At 45.5% G+C, this 17,106-nt stretch overlaps 1 protein-coding gene across 2 annotated transcripts in view; it reads left to right on the forward strand.

The window, feature by feature from the left end:
- DGCR2 (DiGeorge syndrome critical region gene 2) overlaps positions 1 to 17,106 on the forward strand; it is a 118,322-nt gene that overhangs the window by 14,023 nt on the left and 87,193 nt on the right. Inside the window, exon 2 of one of the 2 annotated variants that reach the window (XM_069756875.1) lies at positions 10,973 to 11,005. The exons of the other annotated variant lie outside the window; for it this stretch is intronic. Coding sequence (XP_069612976.1) covers positions 10,973 to 11,005 — 33 coding nt within the window. The remainder of the gene's footprint in view (positions 1 to 10,972; positions 11,006 to 17,106) is intronic. 2 annotated transcript variants of the gene reach the window in all.

Here is a 17,106-nt window from a genome sequence, read left to right on the forward strand (position 1 = left end):
GCGGTGACGTCACCGCTCTGCTTTCCGGCCGCTGTGCTCACACAGCCAGTACAGGAGGAGTGCAGAGCACAGCGCTGGAGGACAGACGGCTGTAGGTAAGTATGTAGTGTTTGTTTTTTTTACTTTTAGGATGGTAACCAGGGTAAACATCGGGTTACTAAGCGCGGCCCTGCGCTTAGTTACCCGATGTTTACCCTGGTTACCGACATCGTTGGTCGCTGGAGAGCGGTCTGTGTGACAGCTCTCCAGCGACCAAACAGCGACGCTGCAGCGATCCGGATCGTTGTCGGTATCGCTGCAGCGTCGCTAAGTGTGACGGTACCTTTACTCTACAAAGTGGTCTGAGTACAGGTTTTTTTCCCCCTACTCTTCCTTGAGATCATGGTTTTCTTGTTACTTCTCACAATAGAAGGCATTTTCTTCTGACTTTCTCCACGAACATTTTCTTTTTCCCCTATAGGACACTTCCTTCAAATAATTGGTCAACATCACAAAGGCGAAAAAGTACATGACCCATTCTCCAGAAAACATTATATCCTTTACAAGCAAATATATCTCCATAACACAGAGGAGAAATTCAAAAAATAAAAACATTGTGTTCAGCTCTGCAGCCGCTATTCTATGATGTCACCAGTTTAACATGCTAAATTGCAAAATCAATTGGCGAACTCCCCCTGAAAATTGGAAAAATAGATTGTTCACATCTTTCATTTAGTCTTATGTGAAGTATACGTGTGTTGTATGCTCCATAATAAATAGATTTTATTCTGAAATAGTAACAAGTCCTCTTAGGTGCTTTTTTTTTTTTACACATGGTAAAGGAATTTTCTGCTTCTAAAGGTACCGTCACATTTAGCGACGCTGCAGCGATACCGACAACGATGCTGATCGCTGCAGCGTCGCTGTTTGGTCGCTGGAGAGCTGTCACACAGACAGCTCTCCAGCGACCAACGATCCGAAGCCCCCGGGTAACCAGGGTAAACATCGGGTTACTAAGTGCAGGGCTGCGCTTAGTAACCCGATGTTTACCCTGGCTACCAGTGTAAATGTAAAAAAAACAAACACTACATACTTACATTCCTGTCGCGTCCCCCGGCTTTCTGCTTCCCTGCACTGTGTAAGAGCTGGCCGTAAAAGCAGAGCGGTGACGTCACCGCTGTAATTGCTTTACGGCTGGCCGGCGCTGACACAGGATGCAGGAGGAGTGCAGGGAAGCAGAACGCCGGGGACAGACACCGGAATGTAAGTATGTAGTGTTTTTTTTTTTTTTTTTTTACATTTACGCTGGTAACCAGGGTAAACATCGGGTTACTAAGCGTGGCCCTGCGCTTAGTAACCCGATGTTTACCCTGGTTACCAGTGAAGACATCGCTGAATCGGCGTCACACACGCCGATTCAGCGATATCAGCGGGTGATCCAGCGACAAAATAAAGTTCTGGACTTTCCGCGCCAACCAACGATGGCACAGCAGGATCCTGATCGCTGCTGCCTGTCAAACTCAACGATATCGCTAGCCAGGACGCTGCAACGTCACGGATCGCTAGCGATATCGTTTAGTGTGACGGTACCTTAAGTGGTGTGCAGATTGTCTTTTAAATGTTAAGGATTTAATGCGCAAAATGAACCCACTTTAGAAGGGAGACAGAAAAAGCCAATTACCGTTTGTCACGACACTAGCCATCTTGCACTCTTGAAGACATTAACTGTTCATTTCTGTCCAAAGTTGGAATATTAGACTTTACCTTCTTGCAATACTATGTTTGTCATCCCGCTCATGCGTGTTTATCACTAATTGTTTTAGGATTGTTGCGGTTTAGAGGCCAAAAAAATCACAAAAATTAGTAAATGTATCCGATTTTTTTTATTCCTGCTGTTTCCATTACAGGGGAGCAGGAAATATCATTTTGCTTTTGAGACTGCTGACAGTGGTATTTGCTCCATCATTAGGAATATAAAAACCTGGGCAGTGAGCTGAAAAATTGTACATGCATCCAGCATTTACAGAACAGTTTGCTCACATTGCATTCTGTCGAGCATAAAGTTGGAACAAATTAGATTGGCTGAGTATTATGCTGACGGCGTCTGTGAACCGTCTGTAATGCTCAGTCAGTCCAATGTGATAAAGGTGCTGGTAGGTCTTACTGCAGGGTTTATTTCAGCAAGGTTTTGGATTGGAAGATGACTGAATACAGAGCTTTTCCTCAATTTGTTTTCGGCTTATGCAGGGTTGCGTTGGACTTTTTTTTTTTTTACAATTTATTTTTATTTGTGGATTTCTAAAAGAAACAAGTGGTACAACCACAAGGCACTAACCGTGCTGAAGTAAAGTACAATCTCCATTAGATAGTAATAACTAGGAAGTACAGTGTTATCAATTCCAAAGATCCTGCACACAATCTAGAACCTTAACATTGAATGTATAATGAAGGCAGAATATTAATTCCCTAATTATAGTCTCACTAGATGGTGGCCCGATTCTAAGGGTACCGTCACACAGTGCCATTTTGATCGCTACGACGGTACGATTCGTGACGTTCCAGCGATATCCATACGATATCACTGTGTCTGACACGCAGCAGCGATCAGGCATCCTGCTGAGAATCGTACGTCGTAGCAGATCGTTTGGAACATTCTTTCGTCGCTGGATCTCCCGCTGTCATCGCTAGATCGGTGTGTGTGACACCGATCTAGCGATGCGTTCGCTTGTAACCAGGGTAAACATCGGGTTACTAAGCGCAGGGCCGCGCTTAGTAACCCGATGTTTACCCTGGTTACCAGCGTAAATGTAAAAAAAAAAAACAGTACATACTTACATTCCGGTGTCTGTCAGGTCCCTTGCCGTCTGCTTCCCGCACTCACTGACTGCCGGCAGAGCACAGCGGTTAAGTCACCGCTGTGCTGTGCTTTCACTTTACGGCCGGCAGTCAGTGAGTGCGGGAAGCAGACGGCAAGGGACAGACACCGGAATGTAAGTATGTACTGTTTGTTTGTTTTTTTACGCTGGTAACCAGGGTAAACATCGGGTTACTAAGCGCGATCCTGAGCTTAGTTACCCGATGTTTACCCTGGTTACCCGGGGACCTCGGCATCGTTGGTCGCTGGAGAGCTGTCTGTGTGACAGCTCCCCAGCGACCACACTACGACTTGCCAACGATCACGGCCAGGTCGTATCGCTGGTCGTGATCGTTGGTAAATCGTATAGTGTGACGGTACCCTAACGCATCGGGTATTCTAGAATATGCATGGCCACGTAGTATATTGCCCAGTCATGTAGTATATATTGCCCAGACACGTAGTATACAGTCCAGTCACGTAGTATATTGGCCAGTCACGTAGTATACACCATATCCCTGTTCAAAAAAAAAAAGAATTAAAATAAAAAATAGTTACATACTCGCCTTCCGGAGCCTCCCGATCAAAGCGGCCGGTTACTGATGGTCCTCGCACGCTCCGGTCTTGAGAGTGCATTGCGGTCTCGCGTGATGATGACGTCGCGGTCTCGCGAGACTGCTACGTCATCATCTCGTGAGATCGCAGCATGGACCGGTTACTGGAGCATCGCGAGCGGGAAAGGCCTGTTGTGGATCCGAGGGGCTGACGGAAGGTGAGCATATAACGATTTTTTTTTAGTATTTTTAATATTAGATCTTTTTACTATTCATGCTGCATAGGCCGCATGAATAGTAAAAAGTTGGTCACACAGGGTTAATAGCAGCGTTAACCGAGTGCGTTACACCGCTGTCAACGATGCCATTAACCCTGTGTGAGCGCTGACCGGAGGGGAGTACGGAGTGGGCACTGACTGCGGGGAGGAAGGAGCTGCCATTTTCTTCCGGACTGTGCCTGTCGCTGATTGGTCGCGGCAAAACAGCCACGACCAATCAGCGACTTGGATTTCCATGACAGACAGAGGCCGCGACCAATGAATATCCGTGACAGACAGAAGGACAGAAAGACGGAAGTGACCCTTAGACAATTATATAGTAGAATAGTCAAAGTGAACCAACAGCAACATATAAGTAAATTCAGGAGAAAGAAAACAAGCAGAAGAGTTACAAAAAAAGGAAGTAGGGAGAGCAGGAATGAGAGCGAAAGGGGGAATGTTTTTGCAGAACAGCTATCTACAATTAGAGCCAGATAATCAGCTGGTGATCTAAATTCCAGTCAGTAATACCATGTTTAGTAGAAGCATTCATAGGTATTATTGCTCATAGAAGTGAGTTCCTCCTTAAGCATCGCTTCATTCATCTTTGCGAACCAGAGGGAGATTGTCGGGGTGGTATCTTTTTTCCATTGTAGAGGAAGACACGCTCTGGCAGTCGCAATTAAGTGTCTCAGGACTGAGTTTCTGTATATTTTTAATGGTGTGTCACCGTTGTGGAGAAGGACGGCAGCCAGGTCCTGGTCAGAAATGAGAAGATAGTGAAAAACAGTGTCCGAGTCCTGTGTGAGAAACTTTAACAAAATGTATTCTGCCATATAAAGACGTTTTTGATGGGTCAAAACATTCCATTTTATATGGCAGAAAACATTTTATTTTCACATTTTCACCTGGGACTTGGACACTCTTTGTCAACTTACTGGCTCATCTTTAAAGGGAATCTGTCACCCAAAAATTCAAGAATGAGCTGCGGCCACCGGAATCAGAGGCTTATCTACAGCATTCTGTAATGCTGTAGATAAGCCCCCGATGTAACCTGAAAGGTAAGGAAAAACGAGTTAGATTATACTCACCCAGGGGTGGTCCTGATTCCGTTCGGGTCTGATGGGTGTCGCGGTCCGGCGCTTCCCATCATAGGATGACGTCCTCTTCTTTTCTTCCTACTGCGGCTCCTGTGCAGGCGTACTTTATCTGCCCTGTTGAGGGCAGAGCAAAGTACTGCAGTGCGGAGGTGCTGGGCCTCTCTGACCTTTCCCGGCGCCTGCGCACTGCAGTACTTTGCCCTGTTGAGGGCAGAGCAGATAAAGTACGCCGGAGCCGCAGCAGGAAGATAAGAAGAGGACGTCATCGTACGAAGATAGGAGGCGCCGGATCGCAAGACCCATCGGAACCGAGCGGAACCGGGACCGCCCCTTGGTGAGTATTATTTTCCGCAGCATGTTGATTCTTTGTGCGGAATCCGCAGTGGTTTTCCATCTGCTCCAATAGAAAAATGCAGATAGAAAACTGCAGCAGAATCCGCATTAAAAACCGTGATAAATCTGCAGTAAAAACCGCAGCGGTTTTGCACTGCGGATTTATCAAATCCGCTGCGGAAAAATTCACAGCAGATTTTTCTATGTGTGCACATAGCCTCAGGGGCCCTGTGTCCGGACAAGCTGTCTTGTTATTGTATAACTTCCTAGAAGGGAGAGAGTGTAGAAAATGGGAAAGCTGTCTGACTCTCCAGATTCTTAGGGTACGTGTCCACGTTCAGGATGGCCGGCGGTTTTGACGGAGCGGCAAACTCGCTCCGCCCCCTTCTGGAGACACGATGATGCCGGATGTGTTCATTGCACACATCCGGAATCATCGCACCCCACACATAGGGCCCTGTGTTTTACCTTGCGGTGGCGCAGCGTCGCCGCAAGGTAAACAGACATGCTGCGATCTAAAAAGACGCACCGCATGTCCGGAATCGCAGGGCCGCCAGATACGTGTTACAACGCATAGTGGAGAGACGGGATTTCATAAAATCCACTATGCTGTAACATCTGGACGCTGCGGATTGAACGTTGCGGCACCACGCAGCATTCAATCTGCAGCTAGTCCAGATGTAAAACAGCCCGTGGACACATACCCTTAGTGGGAAGGGAGCAAAGAGGCCAAGGATGTGTTTCCTTGAGGGCCAAGTATGTCCTGCTTCAAAATGGGATACTCTAAAACAGCCATTCTTTTTAACCAGTAGCGAACAACCTCATCCTCCTTGTCCGGGATTTTTATATTGATGGCTTATCCTTAGTATGGGTCATAAATATCTGATCGATTGGAGTATGATACCTGGTACTCCTACCAGTCAACTATTCTAGTGCTTTTATCTAGAGGGATAATCTTTATTCTCATTTGCACATGGAAACACGAGAAAGCAATGGGATGAAACTGAAATAAAGAAGATAGACATTAGATATTAGAAAAAAAAATTGACAGTGAGGGTAAGCAATGAGTGGAGCAGGCTGCCACGAGGGATTGTGAGTTCTCCTTCAATAGAAGTCTTGAAACAGAGGCTGAACAGACATCTGTCTGAGATAGTTTTTGACAGAACACAAAGTAATGTGGGGTCACTGGAGGCAGTGTCGCTGCTGCAGGAATGTGGATGGGGGGCTTGGAGCGGGGTCACTGGAGGCAGTGTCGCTGCAGCAGGAGTGTGGATGGGGGGCTTGGAGCGGGGTCACTGGAGGCAGTGTCACTGCTGCAGGAGTGTGGATGGGGGGCTTGTAGCGGGGTTACTGAAGGCAGTGTCGCTGCTGCAGGAATGTGGATGGGGGGCTTGGAGCGGGGTCACTGGAACCAGTGTCGCTGCAGCAGGAGTGTGGATGGGGGGCTTGGAGTGGGGTCACTGGAGGCAGTGTCGCTGCTGCAGGAGTGTGGATGGGGGCTTGGAGCGGGGTCACTGGAGGCAGTGTTGCTGCTGCAGGAGTGTGGATGGGGGGCTTGGAGCGGGGTCACTGGAGGCAGTGTCGCTGCTGCAGGAATGTGGATGGGGGGCTTGGAGCGGGGTCACTGGAGGCAGTGTCGCTGCTGCAGGAGTGTGGATGGGGGGCTTGGAGCGGGGTCACTGGAGGCAGTGTTGCTGCTGCAGGAGTGTGGATGGGGGCTTGGAGCGGGGTCACTGGAACCAGTGTCGCTGCAGCAGGAGTGTGGATGGGGGGCTTGGAGCGGGGTCACTGGAGGCAGTGTCGCTGCTGCAGGAGTGTGGATGGGGGCTTGGAGCGGGGTCACTGGAGGCAGTGTTGCTGCTGCAGGAGTGTGGATGGGGGGCTTGGAGCGGGGTCACTGGAGGCAGTGTCGCTGCTTTAAGAGGCAGGAGTGTGGCGATGCTGGGCACTTTGTGCTCTCATAAGATGTTGGCGCCAATGAGCGGAGTCCCCTTTCATTGCTCACTGAATTGCAGTGAAAATGCTGTCAATTCAAATCTGCAGCATGTGCATAGGAGATCCTTCAGTGCTCATTAGCAGCACTACTGTTTTGTATGCTGCAGACTTGCCCTGTGGGAACATGTCCTCTGGCTTCCTTTATACATACGGTACTTGTTTTGGGTTCAGAAAATGCCCTAATGCTTTTTGGGTTAGTTCAGTCGTCTTTTGCTTATGTTTATCAAGTCCTGTATAGATTAGTCTATAGGAGAACCCATACCAGTTCAAAAAGTGAGTTTTAAAGAACTCTATCTCCTCATTGACTTACAGCTAACATCTGGCTGCAGATTTTTTATTTTATTTTATTTTTTTCAAAAAGTTGGAAAAAGACATCATGAAATCGTCACAAAACTGCTTTCTCTAAAATGAAAACTACCAAAGATGTGGTTAAAACGCAGTGCAAAGGTACTCTATTGGGCTAAAATGTAAGTCCTGTTCACATCGTGTATAGTAGCCTTCGTTGGAGCACCGACTTATATGTCGGCCTGAAGGGTGCAGCATATACCACTATATAGGCACACAATAGGACAGGTTGTCCCCAACTCTGTTTCTCTAGAAGTCTCTCCTCAGTTCTGTCAAACAAATGATGTGCAGATCAGGTTTTTTGAAATGTATTCTCTAGCCTTCTGATCGTGCACTCCCTGCCTCCTAGCTTCAGGTGTTTTAATTATAGTAGGTCCAATACCCCTCCACAGTGAGAGAGAATTTGAGTCCAAGGAGAGGTTTCACATGTACCCATTCAGATGGAGACGTTTATTCTCAGAGAGGTAGGTTTAGAGTAGGACCTCGTATAAGAGAGATGCCGTAACGTGGCTACGAGGTACACATAAAATTGGCCATTTTTATGCGCTAAAAGCTCTCATTTTTCATATTTCTAGTGCAGTAATGCAGTTTAAAAAAATTTCGTGTTTTCAAGTTTGCATGTTTTGGCGCTGCAGTGTGCTGCCCTATTTGTTTGATTATATACGAGTTGGCGACTCTGGGTTCAGCACCTGTTCACACTGTGTCTATGTTTGGATGTGCAGATCAGGTTTTTTGAAATGTCTCCTCAGTTCTGTGTCTGATCATACATCCTTACGGTACCTTCACACATAACGATATCGTTAAGGATATCGTTGCAACGTCACGCTTTTTGTGACGTAGCAACGATCCCGCTAACAATATCTTTGTGTGACAGCGACCAACAATCAGGCCCCTGCTGGGAGATCATTGGTCGTGGGGAATGATCAGGACCTTTTTTTGGTCGCTGATCACCCCGCTGTCATCGCTAGATCGGCGTGTGTGACACCGATCTAGCAATGTGTTCACCTGTAACCAGGGTAACCATCGGGTTACTAAGTGCAGGGCCGCGCTTAGTAACCCGATATTTACCCTGGTTACCATTGTAAAAGTAAAAAAAAAAAATAAACTACATACTCACATTCCGATGTCTGTCACGTCCCCCGCCGTCAGCTTCCCTGCACTGTGTCAGCACCGGCCGTAAAGCAGAGCACAGCGGTGACGTCATTGCTCTGCTTTACGGCCGGCGCTTACACAGTGCAGGGAAGCTGACGCCGGTGGACAGGACAGACATCGGAATGTGAGTATGTAGTGTTTTTTTTTTTTTTTTACTTTTACAATGGTAAACAGGGTAAATATCGGGTTACTAAGCGCAGCCCTGCACGTAGTAACCCGATGTTTACCCTGGTTACCCGGGTGCTGCAGGGGGACTTATGCATCGTTGAAGACAGTTTCAACGATGCCGAAGTCGTTCCCCTGATCGTTGGTCGCTGGAGAGAGCTGTCTGTGTGACAGCTCCCCAGCGACCACACAACGACTTACCAACGATCACGTACCTTTAGTATTAGATAAGCTCCCCAAATCCTCAGAGCTTGGGGGATAGTTAAATGTCCATGCATCACAGACGTCTGAATGAGACTTTACACTGACTAGAGCTTTCATTAAAAAAAAAAAAAAAAAAAAATAGATTTATTTTATTTGGTATTGCTGCACCTGTAAAAGTTTGGCCCGTCAAAATATAAAAATAATTAACACTTACAAAAAATGTGAATAAAATAAACAGGAAAATCAACTCACATTTTTTTTTCCCCCATTCACCGTTCGTGCATCCCTCAAAAATGTAATAAAAAGCATCCGCTCACCAGCATTTTAGGAGGTTTAAAAATGTGGCAGCAATCTTTCATTTTTTTTTCAAGAAAATTTACAAAATGTATTATTGTTAGGGACCTATCCAGGTTTGAAGTGAATTTTGGGGGTCCTATATATTGCAAAACCCTCCAAAAGTGATACCATTTTGAAAAAAACAGCACCCTCCGACATATTGAAAACTTCTGCCAGGTAGTTTATTTACCCTTCAGGTGAGTTTCAGGAATTAATGAAAAAGTGTTACCACCTAAATATCTATGTATGAAGATACAAGATACTTAGGCTATGTGCACACTTTGCGGATTTTGCTGCGGATCCACAGCGGATTTGACCACTGCGGATCCGCAGCAGTTTCCCATGAGTTTACAGTACAATGTAAACCTATGGGAAATAAAAACCGCTGTGCACATGCTGCGGAAAAAACCGCGCGGAAACGCAGCGGATTACATTCCGCAGCATGTCACTTCTTTTCTGCGGATTTTTACCTGCTCCAGTAGGAAAATGCAGATGAAAATCCGCATAAGAAACCGCAATAAAAACCGTGATAAATCCGCAGTAAAAACCGCGACAGGTTTTCACTGCGGATTTTGGAATTCCGCTGCGGAAAATTCCGCAGTGGAATCCGCAAAGTGTGCACATAGCCTTATGGTGAGATTAGATGTGCCAACACAAACCATGGGGAACAGAATGAGCATTGTGGTTTTGTCTATCCTGATGAAGAGATTTGAAAACCTTGAAACGCCTTGACGAAATGAACCGCATTCATGCTTTATACTTTTGGACCTTCGGCAGCGCGGACTCTGAACCATCATATTCCTCATCTATTACACAAACCGTGGGGAACAGAATGATCGTTAATAAGATCACTCTGTCCCCATAGACATCACATGATCAGCAGCACATTCCCTGTTTAAAGTAAGCAATGATGCCACTATTTTTGTTTTTACATAAATGATCTTATCACCAAAAAGTAAGAATTATATTACTTCATCAAGTGATTGCTGGAATGTTTACATTGACTGTTAATTAATTGGGCCAATTATTTGACTTTCAACTTTTTTTTCTTCAAGTGCACAGTAATTTAAAATAAAATGTTTGTAATATCTGCCCTTTTTATAGTCGTATATTTGTCTACTTATGTACCGTAGCTTGATGCTGTGAGGGAGCATGTTCCTGAGACTCTCGGTGTGCTTGTGTAAGCAGAGGCTGTAATAACCCAATCACTGGGCACCCAGCTCTAGGCACTGAGAGTGTACACGCTGCCCACACACAGCTTCAACATGTCTTCAGCATCAGGAAGGGAATATAATTTTTGGCAGCTAATTTTACACCGATAACTATAGAAAGGCTGAAAAAGCATAAAAGGATAAAAATGTTTAAAGTGCAAATACTCTTTAAAAGAGGTGAACACTTTTTTTTTTTTTTTTTGAGGACTTACAATCGAAATGCGTGCCAAGTAAATTACGCTTTCATTTTACCCCCTGAATTTGATATGTCCAAAGATACTTGTGTTATTTTTGGTTTAGGAATTTACTTTTGACAAATGATCACTTTCGTAACAATTTTAATTTACTAACATACATTGTAGTTTATGGGATGATATAGCTAACCTGGAATCTAAATAAGTAACAACTCTGTTTTATACGTTGTTCTCTAAATACCCATTGGATCATATCTTTTTTTGGTAAGTGTCTTTTAAATTTTAAATTTCAGGTCCTCGAGTAGTTCTCGCAAGACTGCAATCAGGTGAGCATGCCTTAGTGTTGGTAGTGAGTAGATAGTGTTTTTCTATTTTGGTGAATAGCTGTCACGAAAAAAAAAAAGATAATTTAACAGTTGCGTATGCCCAATAAGGCCTCATTCAGATGTTTGATATATATATATATATATATATATATATATATATATATATATATATATATATTTTTTTTTTTTTTTTAAATCTGATTTTGATCAGTGTGGTCCGAGTCATCAGTTTTTCTCGTACGTGGAGAAAAGAATTTCTCCACCTTCTCCTTTCTGATAATCGTGAAAATCGGACCACATTCGGATGTTTTGGATCCAGATTTGCATTGACGATTTTGATCCAACCTTCAGATCAAAATGGGACGTGTTTCTGTGATTTTCTGCAGACTGCTCGCTCTGTGAAAAATCATGGACTTGTAAATGGCCCCATAGAGTGCTATCTGTGAAAACCACGGATAACACTCGTACACAAAAACCAGACATCTTAATGAAGCCTAAGGTTGAATTTACGTGTTCCTGTGTTTTTTGTTTTTTTTTCTTCCCCAAATCTTTGATTCTGAAGGTAGGGTCCCACTGTGCGGCTTTTGCAAGATCCCGGCAAAGGGTTGGGGTCAAATAAGTGTGCAAATTTGCCAGTAACAATACATTTTGTTAAAGGAGATTCATATTCTTTTTCTTTATCACTTACTAAATATGTATGTAATCTAGTGTAAAGGTGTTAAAAAATGCTTACAGATCGCCCATATGACCTGAAATGACACAAGCCGGCTCACTTGTTGTTGCTTTGTTAGAGGTTGTCCACTACTTTTACATTGCTGACCTATCCTTAGGTAGCAGGTCATCAATGTATGATCAGCCAGGGTCCGACTCCTCCTGACGATCAGCTGTAATCAGTGTCAGTGGCCGCCATCCGCTAGTACTCCCTTGCGGAGCAGGCAGTCTGTAGATAGTGGCCGCTGCGGGGTACTACACATTTGCCTCCTATTGATTCAAATAGTAGGCGGATGTGCAGCACCAAGCCTCGGCCACTACCAGAGGATGGAGCAGCTTGGCAAGTGAGTACCTCCAGCCGGTGACCGCCAACACTGATAACAGCTGATTGGTGAGGGGAGCCGTGTGTCAGACCCCAACCGATCTGACATTGATGACCTTATTCTAAGGATAGATCAAAACTGTTATTTATTTATATAGTTTAATTCCATGGTGCTGTACATGAGAAAAAGGGGTATGTACAGGGTTATAGATATCGTTTACAGTAAACAAATTTACAATGACAGACTGGTACAGAGGGGAGAGGACCCTGTCCTTGCGGACTTATATTCTATGGGACAATGGGGAAGAGACAGAAGGTTGGGGGTGCGGCAGCTCGGGTGGTGAGGTGGTGGCAGCTCTGGCGGTGGTGAGGCGGCAGAATGGTTATTGCAGGCTGTAGGCTTTCCTGAAGAGTTTTTTTTGGGGGGTTTTCAGGTTCCGTCTGAAGGATCCGAGGGTGGTGGATAATCGGACGTGTTGAGGCGTGGAATTCCAGAGGATGGGGGATATTCGACAGAAATCTTTGAGGCGGTTGTAGGAAGAACAATTAAGTGTGGAGGAGAGTAGGAGGTCTTGGGAGGATCGACGATTACATGAGGGAAGATAGTGGGAGATTAGTTCAGAGATATAGGGAGGGGACAGGTTGTGGATGGCTTTGTAGATCAGTGTTAGTAGTTTGAACTGGATTCGTTTGCGAATTGGGAGCCAGTGGAGGGATTTGCAGAGGGGAGAAACAGGGGAGAAGCAAGGAGAGAGGAGGATTAGCCAGGCAGCAGAGTTGAGGACAGACTGGAGTGGTGCAAGAGAGTTAGCGGGGAGGCCATAGAGGAGGGTGTTTCAGTAATCGAGGCGGGAGATGATGAGGGCATGCACAAGAGTTAGTAGATTTTTGCCCGAGAAAGGGACGGATTCTGGCAATGTTTTTGAGTTGGAGGCGACAGGAGTTGTCAAGAGTTTGGATGTTCGGTTTGAAGGACAGGGCAACGTCGAGAGTTACCCCGAGGCAGCAGATTTCAGGTGCGGGAGAGAGTGTGATGCCGTTTACCATAATAGATAGATCAGGTAGGGGGGATACGCAAGATGGGGGAATGATGATGTGTTCAGTTTTGTCTACATTGAGTTTTAGGAAGCTAGAGTTGAAGAAGGAGAATATGGCTGATAGACACTCCAGGATTCTGGACAGCAAAGAGGTGACATCTGGGCCAGAGAGGTAGATCTGAGCATCGTCCGCATACAGGTGGTACTGGAAGCCATGGGACTATGAGTTGTCCTAGGCCAAAGGAATAGATGAAAAAAGTAGGGGCCCTAGAACAGAGCCTTGAGAAACTCCAACAGAGAGAGGAAGGGATAAGGAGGTAGAGTGGGAAACGCTAAATGTGCAATCGGAAAGGTATGAGACAATCCAGGACAGGGCAAGGTCTTTGATGCCAAGGGAAGAAAGAATCTGTAGCAGTAGGCAATGGTCGACTGTGTCGAAAGCAGAGGACAGGTCGGGAAGGAGGAGGATGGAGAACTGTCTGTAAGCTTTGGCTGTAAGTAAGTCATTATTAATTTTGGTCGGAACAGTTTCGGTGGAGTGGTGGGGGCTGAAGCCAGATTAGATGTTGTCAAGGAGAGAGTTGGATGAGACGTGGGATTTAAGTTGAGCATGGACGTGCTGCTCAAGGAGTTTGGAAGCAAACGGGAGCAGTGATATGGGGTGATAGCTGGGCATAGCATTTCGGTCAAGGTTAGCTTTTTTGAGGATGGGTGTGATGGTGGCATGTTTGAAGGCAGAGGGGAAGGTACCAGAAGATAGCGATAGGTTGAAGAGATGGGTTAGGGCTGGAATGAGCATGTTAGTGAGGTTGGGGAGCAGGTGGGAAGGGATGGGGTCAAGTGCACAGGTGGTGAGGTGTGATTTGGAAAGGAGGCGGTAAGTTTTCCTTCAGTGATGTTGGAGAGGGAAGTTATTAGGGAAGGGCAGAGATCTGGTATATGAAGTGGTTGGGGGTGGTGGAGCAGTAAAGGTTTGCCTTTGGTGGATCTTGTTTTTGAAGTATGTGGCAAAGTGCTCGGAAGAGATGAGGGGAGTTGGAGGTGGCAGCGGTGGGCGGAGGAGAGAGCGCAGTCCCAGGGATGCTGCTGGAGGAGGCAAGAGTGGAGCGTTGCCTCAGGCTGGGATGAGGGGGGTGTTCGGTGGTGTGGGGCCCTGCTGACATTTTGTGAAAGCCCAAAGCCCCACACTTACATGGTTTACTATGCGGTGGACTCCGAGAAAATGTCTGCCGGGGGAGGTGCATGCGCTGATGGAGATTTCCGCACCAAGATCTTGGGAGATGTGGGATTTCACAAAATCTCAGCGGAGCCCCTGCACCACTGAACACCCCCTCATCCCAGCCTGCGGCAACGCTCCACTCTTGCCTCCTGCAGCAGCGACCCTGGGACCCTTCCCCACCGCGGCTGGTAAGGTATATCTGCATTATAAGACGCACTCCTAATTTGGTACTCGCTGTGTGAGCTGGCTAAGCTAAAGAGCAGTCATGTGGTCCAGAGGAGGACCCGAGCAGCTCTGGAAATTGGGGACGGTGGTGGTTGGTAAGTAACTTAATACACTTACAATACATTATACACATAATAAGCATGGTTTAGGGGGGGAGTTTGCTGAGGCTCTTTTAAGGATTTTTTTTTTTCTTCTGGTAACAGTGAACAGATTTGTAGATTGAAAAGGATGTACTTATTGGGCTTCCTTCCCCCCTTCCCTTTTAAATTTTAAAGCTACAGGAAATGCTTAAACATTTTTTTTTTGCTTTCTCATGTAGCGAAACCCACATAGGTAAAGTTATTTTTTGTCGTATATTACATTTTTTTTTCTCTAAAGACATTCTTAGTTTTACATACTTCTTGTAATGCAAGGCAGGACTTTCTGGTCTATAGATGCTCCTTGTGTTTTTCACTTTGGCCAAGACCAAGAGATGCAGATCCTGAACAGTGCCCCAATGTCACTTTTGAGTTCGGTTTCTCTATTCCGTTTTAGCAAAAGAGAAACGGAAATCATTTTAATAGCAGAGCCATTATGGTCCATAATAATAATAATAATCCTTATTTATATAGCGCCAACATATTCACAATGCTTTAGGCTATGTGCACACGTTGCGGATAAGGCTTAGGAATTTTTGGTGCAAATTCTGCATCTCTTGGCAGAAAACGCAGGTGCGGATTTGTCGCGTTTTTTTTTAGCGGATTTGCTGCAGATTTACTGCGTTTTTTACCCCTGCGGATTTCTATAATGGAATGGGTACAAAAACGCTGCAGATCCTCAAAAAAGAAGTGACCTGGTACTTCTTTTAATCCGTTTCCGCACGGAATTTTCCGCACCATTAGCACAGCATTTTTTTTTACCATTGATTTACATTGTACTGTAAATCCCTTGCGGATCTGCAGCGTTTCTGCATAGCAAAAAACGCTGCGGATCCGCAGGTAACATGTGCACACAGCCTTACAGTTTAACAGTTTCAAACACAAGAGTCATAAGTAACAACGTTAGCAATATAATAATTAAAGCAAAATAAGACGACCCTGCTCATGAGAGCTTACAATCTACAATGAGGTGGGGGCTTCTACCTGGATTTTTTTTGCAACAGATAGATCATTCACATGATTTTCATTTTACTGTTTGAGTTAATGGTACTCAAAAGGGCAGATGGGAATAGATCCTGATACAAAATTTTGCACAGCACATCTGTCAAGTGTATAGTGGGGTACTGTACATCTGCACCTATTTCAAATGAAAATGTGGGTCTGCAGTACCCCACTATACAGTTGATGGAGCGTGGTGTTTCGGTCCCCAACTGATCACATCTGGCTGCCAGGAACAGCTGATCAGTGGGGGTGGAGGGTGTCACCCGCCCCCCAATATAATATTAATAAACTTTACTGAGTGTAAGCCATCAGTATGAAAGTATTAGACAAGCCCGCTAAAGATTTGGGAATGGTTCCTCATTTTTGAGACTTTTATTTACATTGGGACCAGTGCACACAACAGAAGGCTGAGTGTCTAAGTGAGGCATGAATTATGGGAACCAGTAACTGATGTGCTCCGCTGATCCATTCAAGTCCATGACTCTAAAACCCCATGTTGCTCTCTGCGATCTCCGACACTGCCATAGACATCAATAGAGCAGTAATGCACATGCGTGACCTGCTCTATTTAACTCCTGCCTTGGTTGTGGGGAACAGTGGACACAAGTTAGCTGTCCTGTGGGCCAGTGGGGGGTCCAAGCTGTGAGACCCACTGAATTAACATAGGATATTATTTATGTTGTTTAGGCTGAAATACTTTTAGTCCCTTTGCTTTTGTTTATAATGTTTTTAGTCAAGACAATTGGACTCCCATCCACCCTTTTGGGAAATCCTATGAATATGCCATGTATTTGGTAAGAGAGAGCCCCATATGGCATGCCATAGAGAAGATTCCTGAACATATTGCTTAGAACTTAGAGTTATTTTCAGGACTGCGATATTGATGATCAATATCAGACCAGTGGAGGTTTAATGCCTGACACCCCAGTCGATTATCATTGTTGTTACCAACTTCAGGAGCTGCTGAATGTTAGCAGTGGGGACAAAGAAATAGTGTATGAAGGATTGCTGCTCCTGTTCCTACACTATTTATCTGGCTGATAACAGCAGATGATAGGGTTCTGGCATCTCCTAACACTGGCCTATCCTAGGGCTGCCTTTACATGCGCCTGAAAGCCTCAGCAGCCTTGTGCTGCCACTCTTCTTCCACGGTTTCACTGCCAAATTCCTTTATCTTGCAGGTAGACAGCTATATTATCTGCAAGACTGAGCCAACGATCCTAATGTCTTCTTGGATTTGTGGGTGAACGCAACTTTAGGCCGATTTCACACGTCAGTAGCTCCGGTACGTGAGGTGACAGTTTCCTCACGTACCGGAGACACTGACTCACGTAGACATATTAAAATCAATGTGTCTCTGCACATGTCGGCGTGTTTTCACGGACCGTGTGTCCGTTTGGAAAACACGGAGGCATGTCAGTGTTCGTGGGAGCGCACGTATTGCACAG

The sequence above is a fragment of the Ranitomeya imitator genome, chromosome 1 (genome assembly GCF_032444005.1).
Source record: "Ranitomeya imitator isolate aRanImi1 chromosome 1, aRanImi1.pri, whole genome shotgun sequence".
NCBI lineage: Eukaryota > Metazoa > Chordata > Amphibia > Anura > Dendrobatidae > Ranitomeya > Ranitomeya imitator.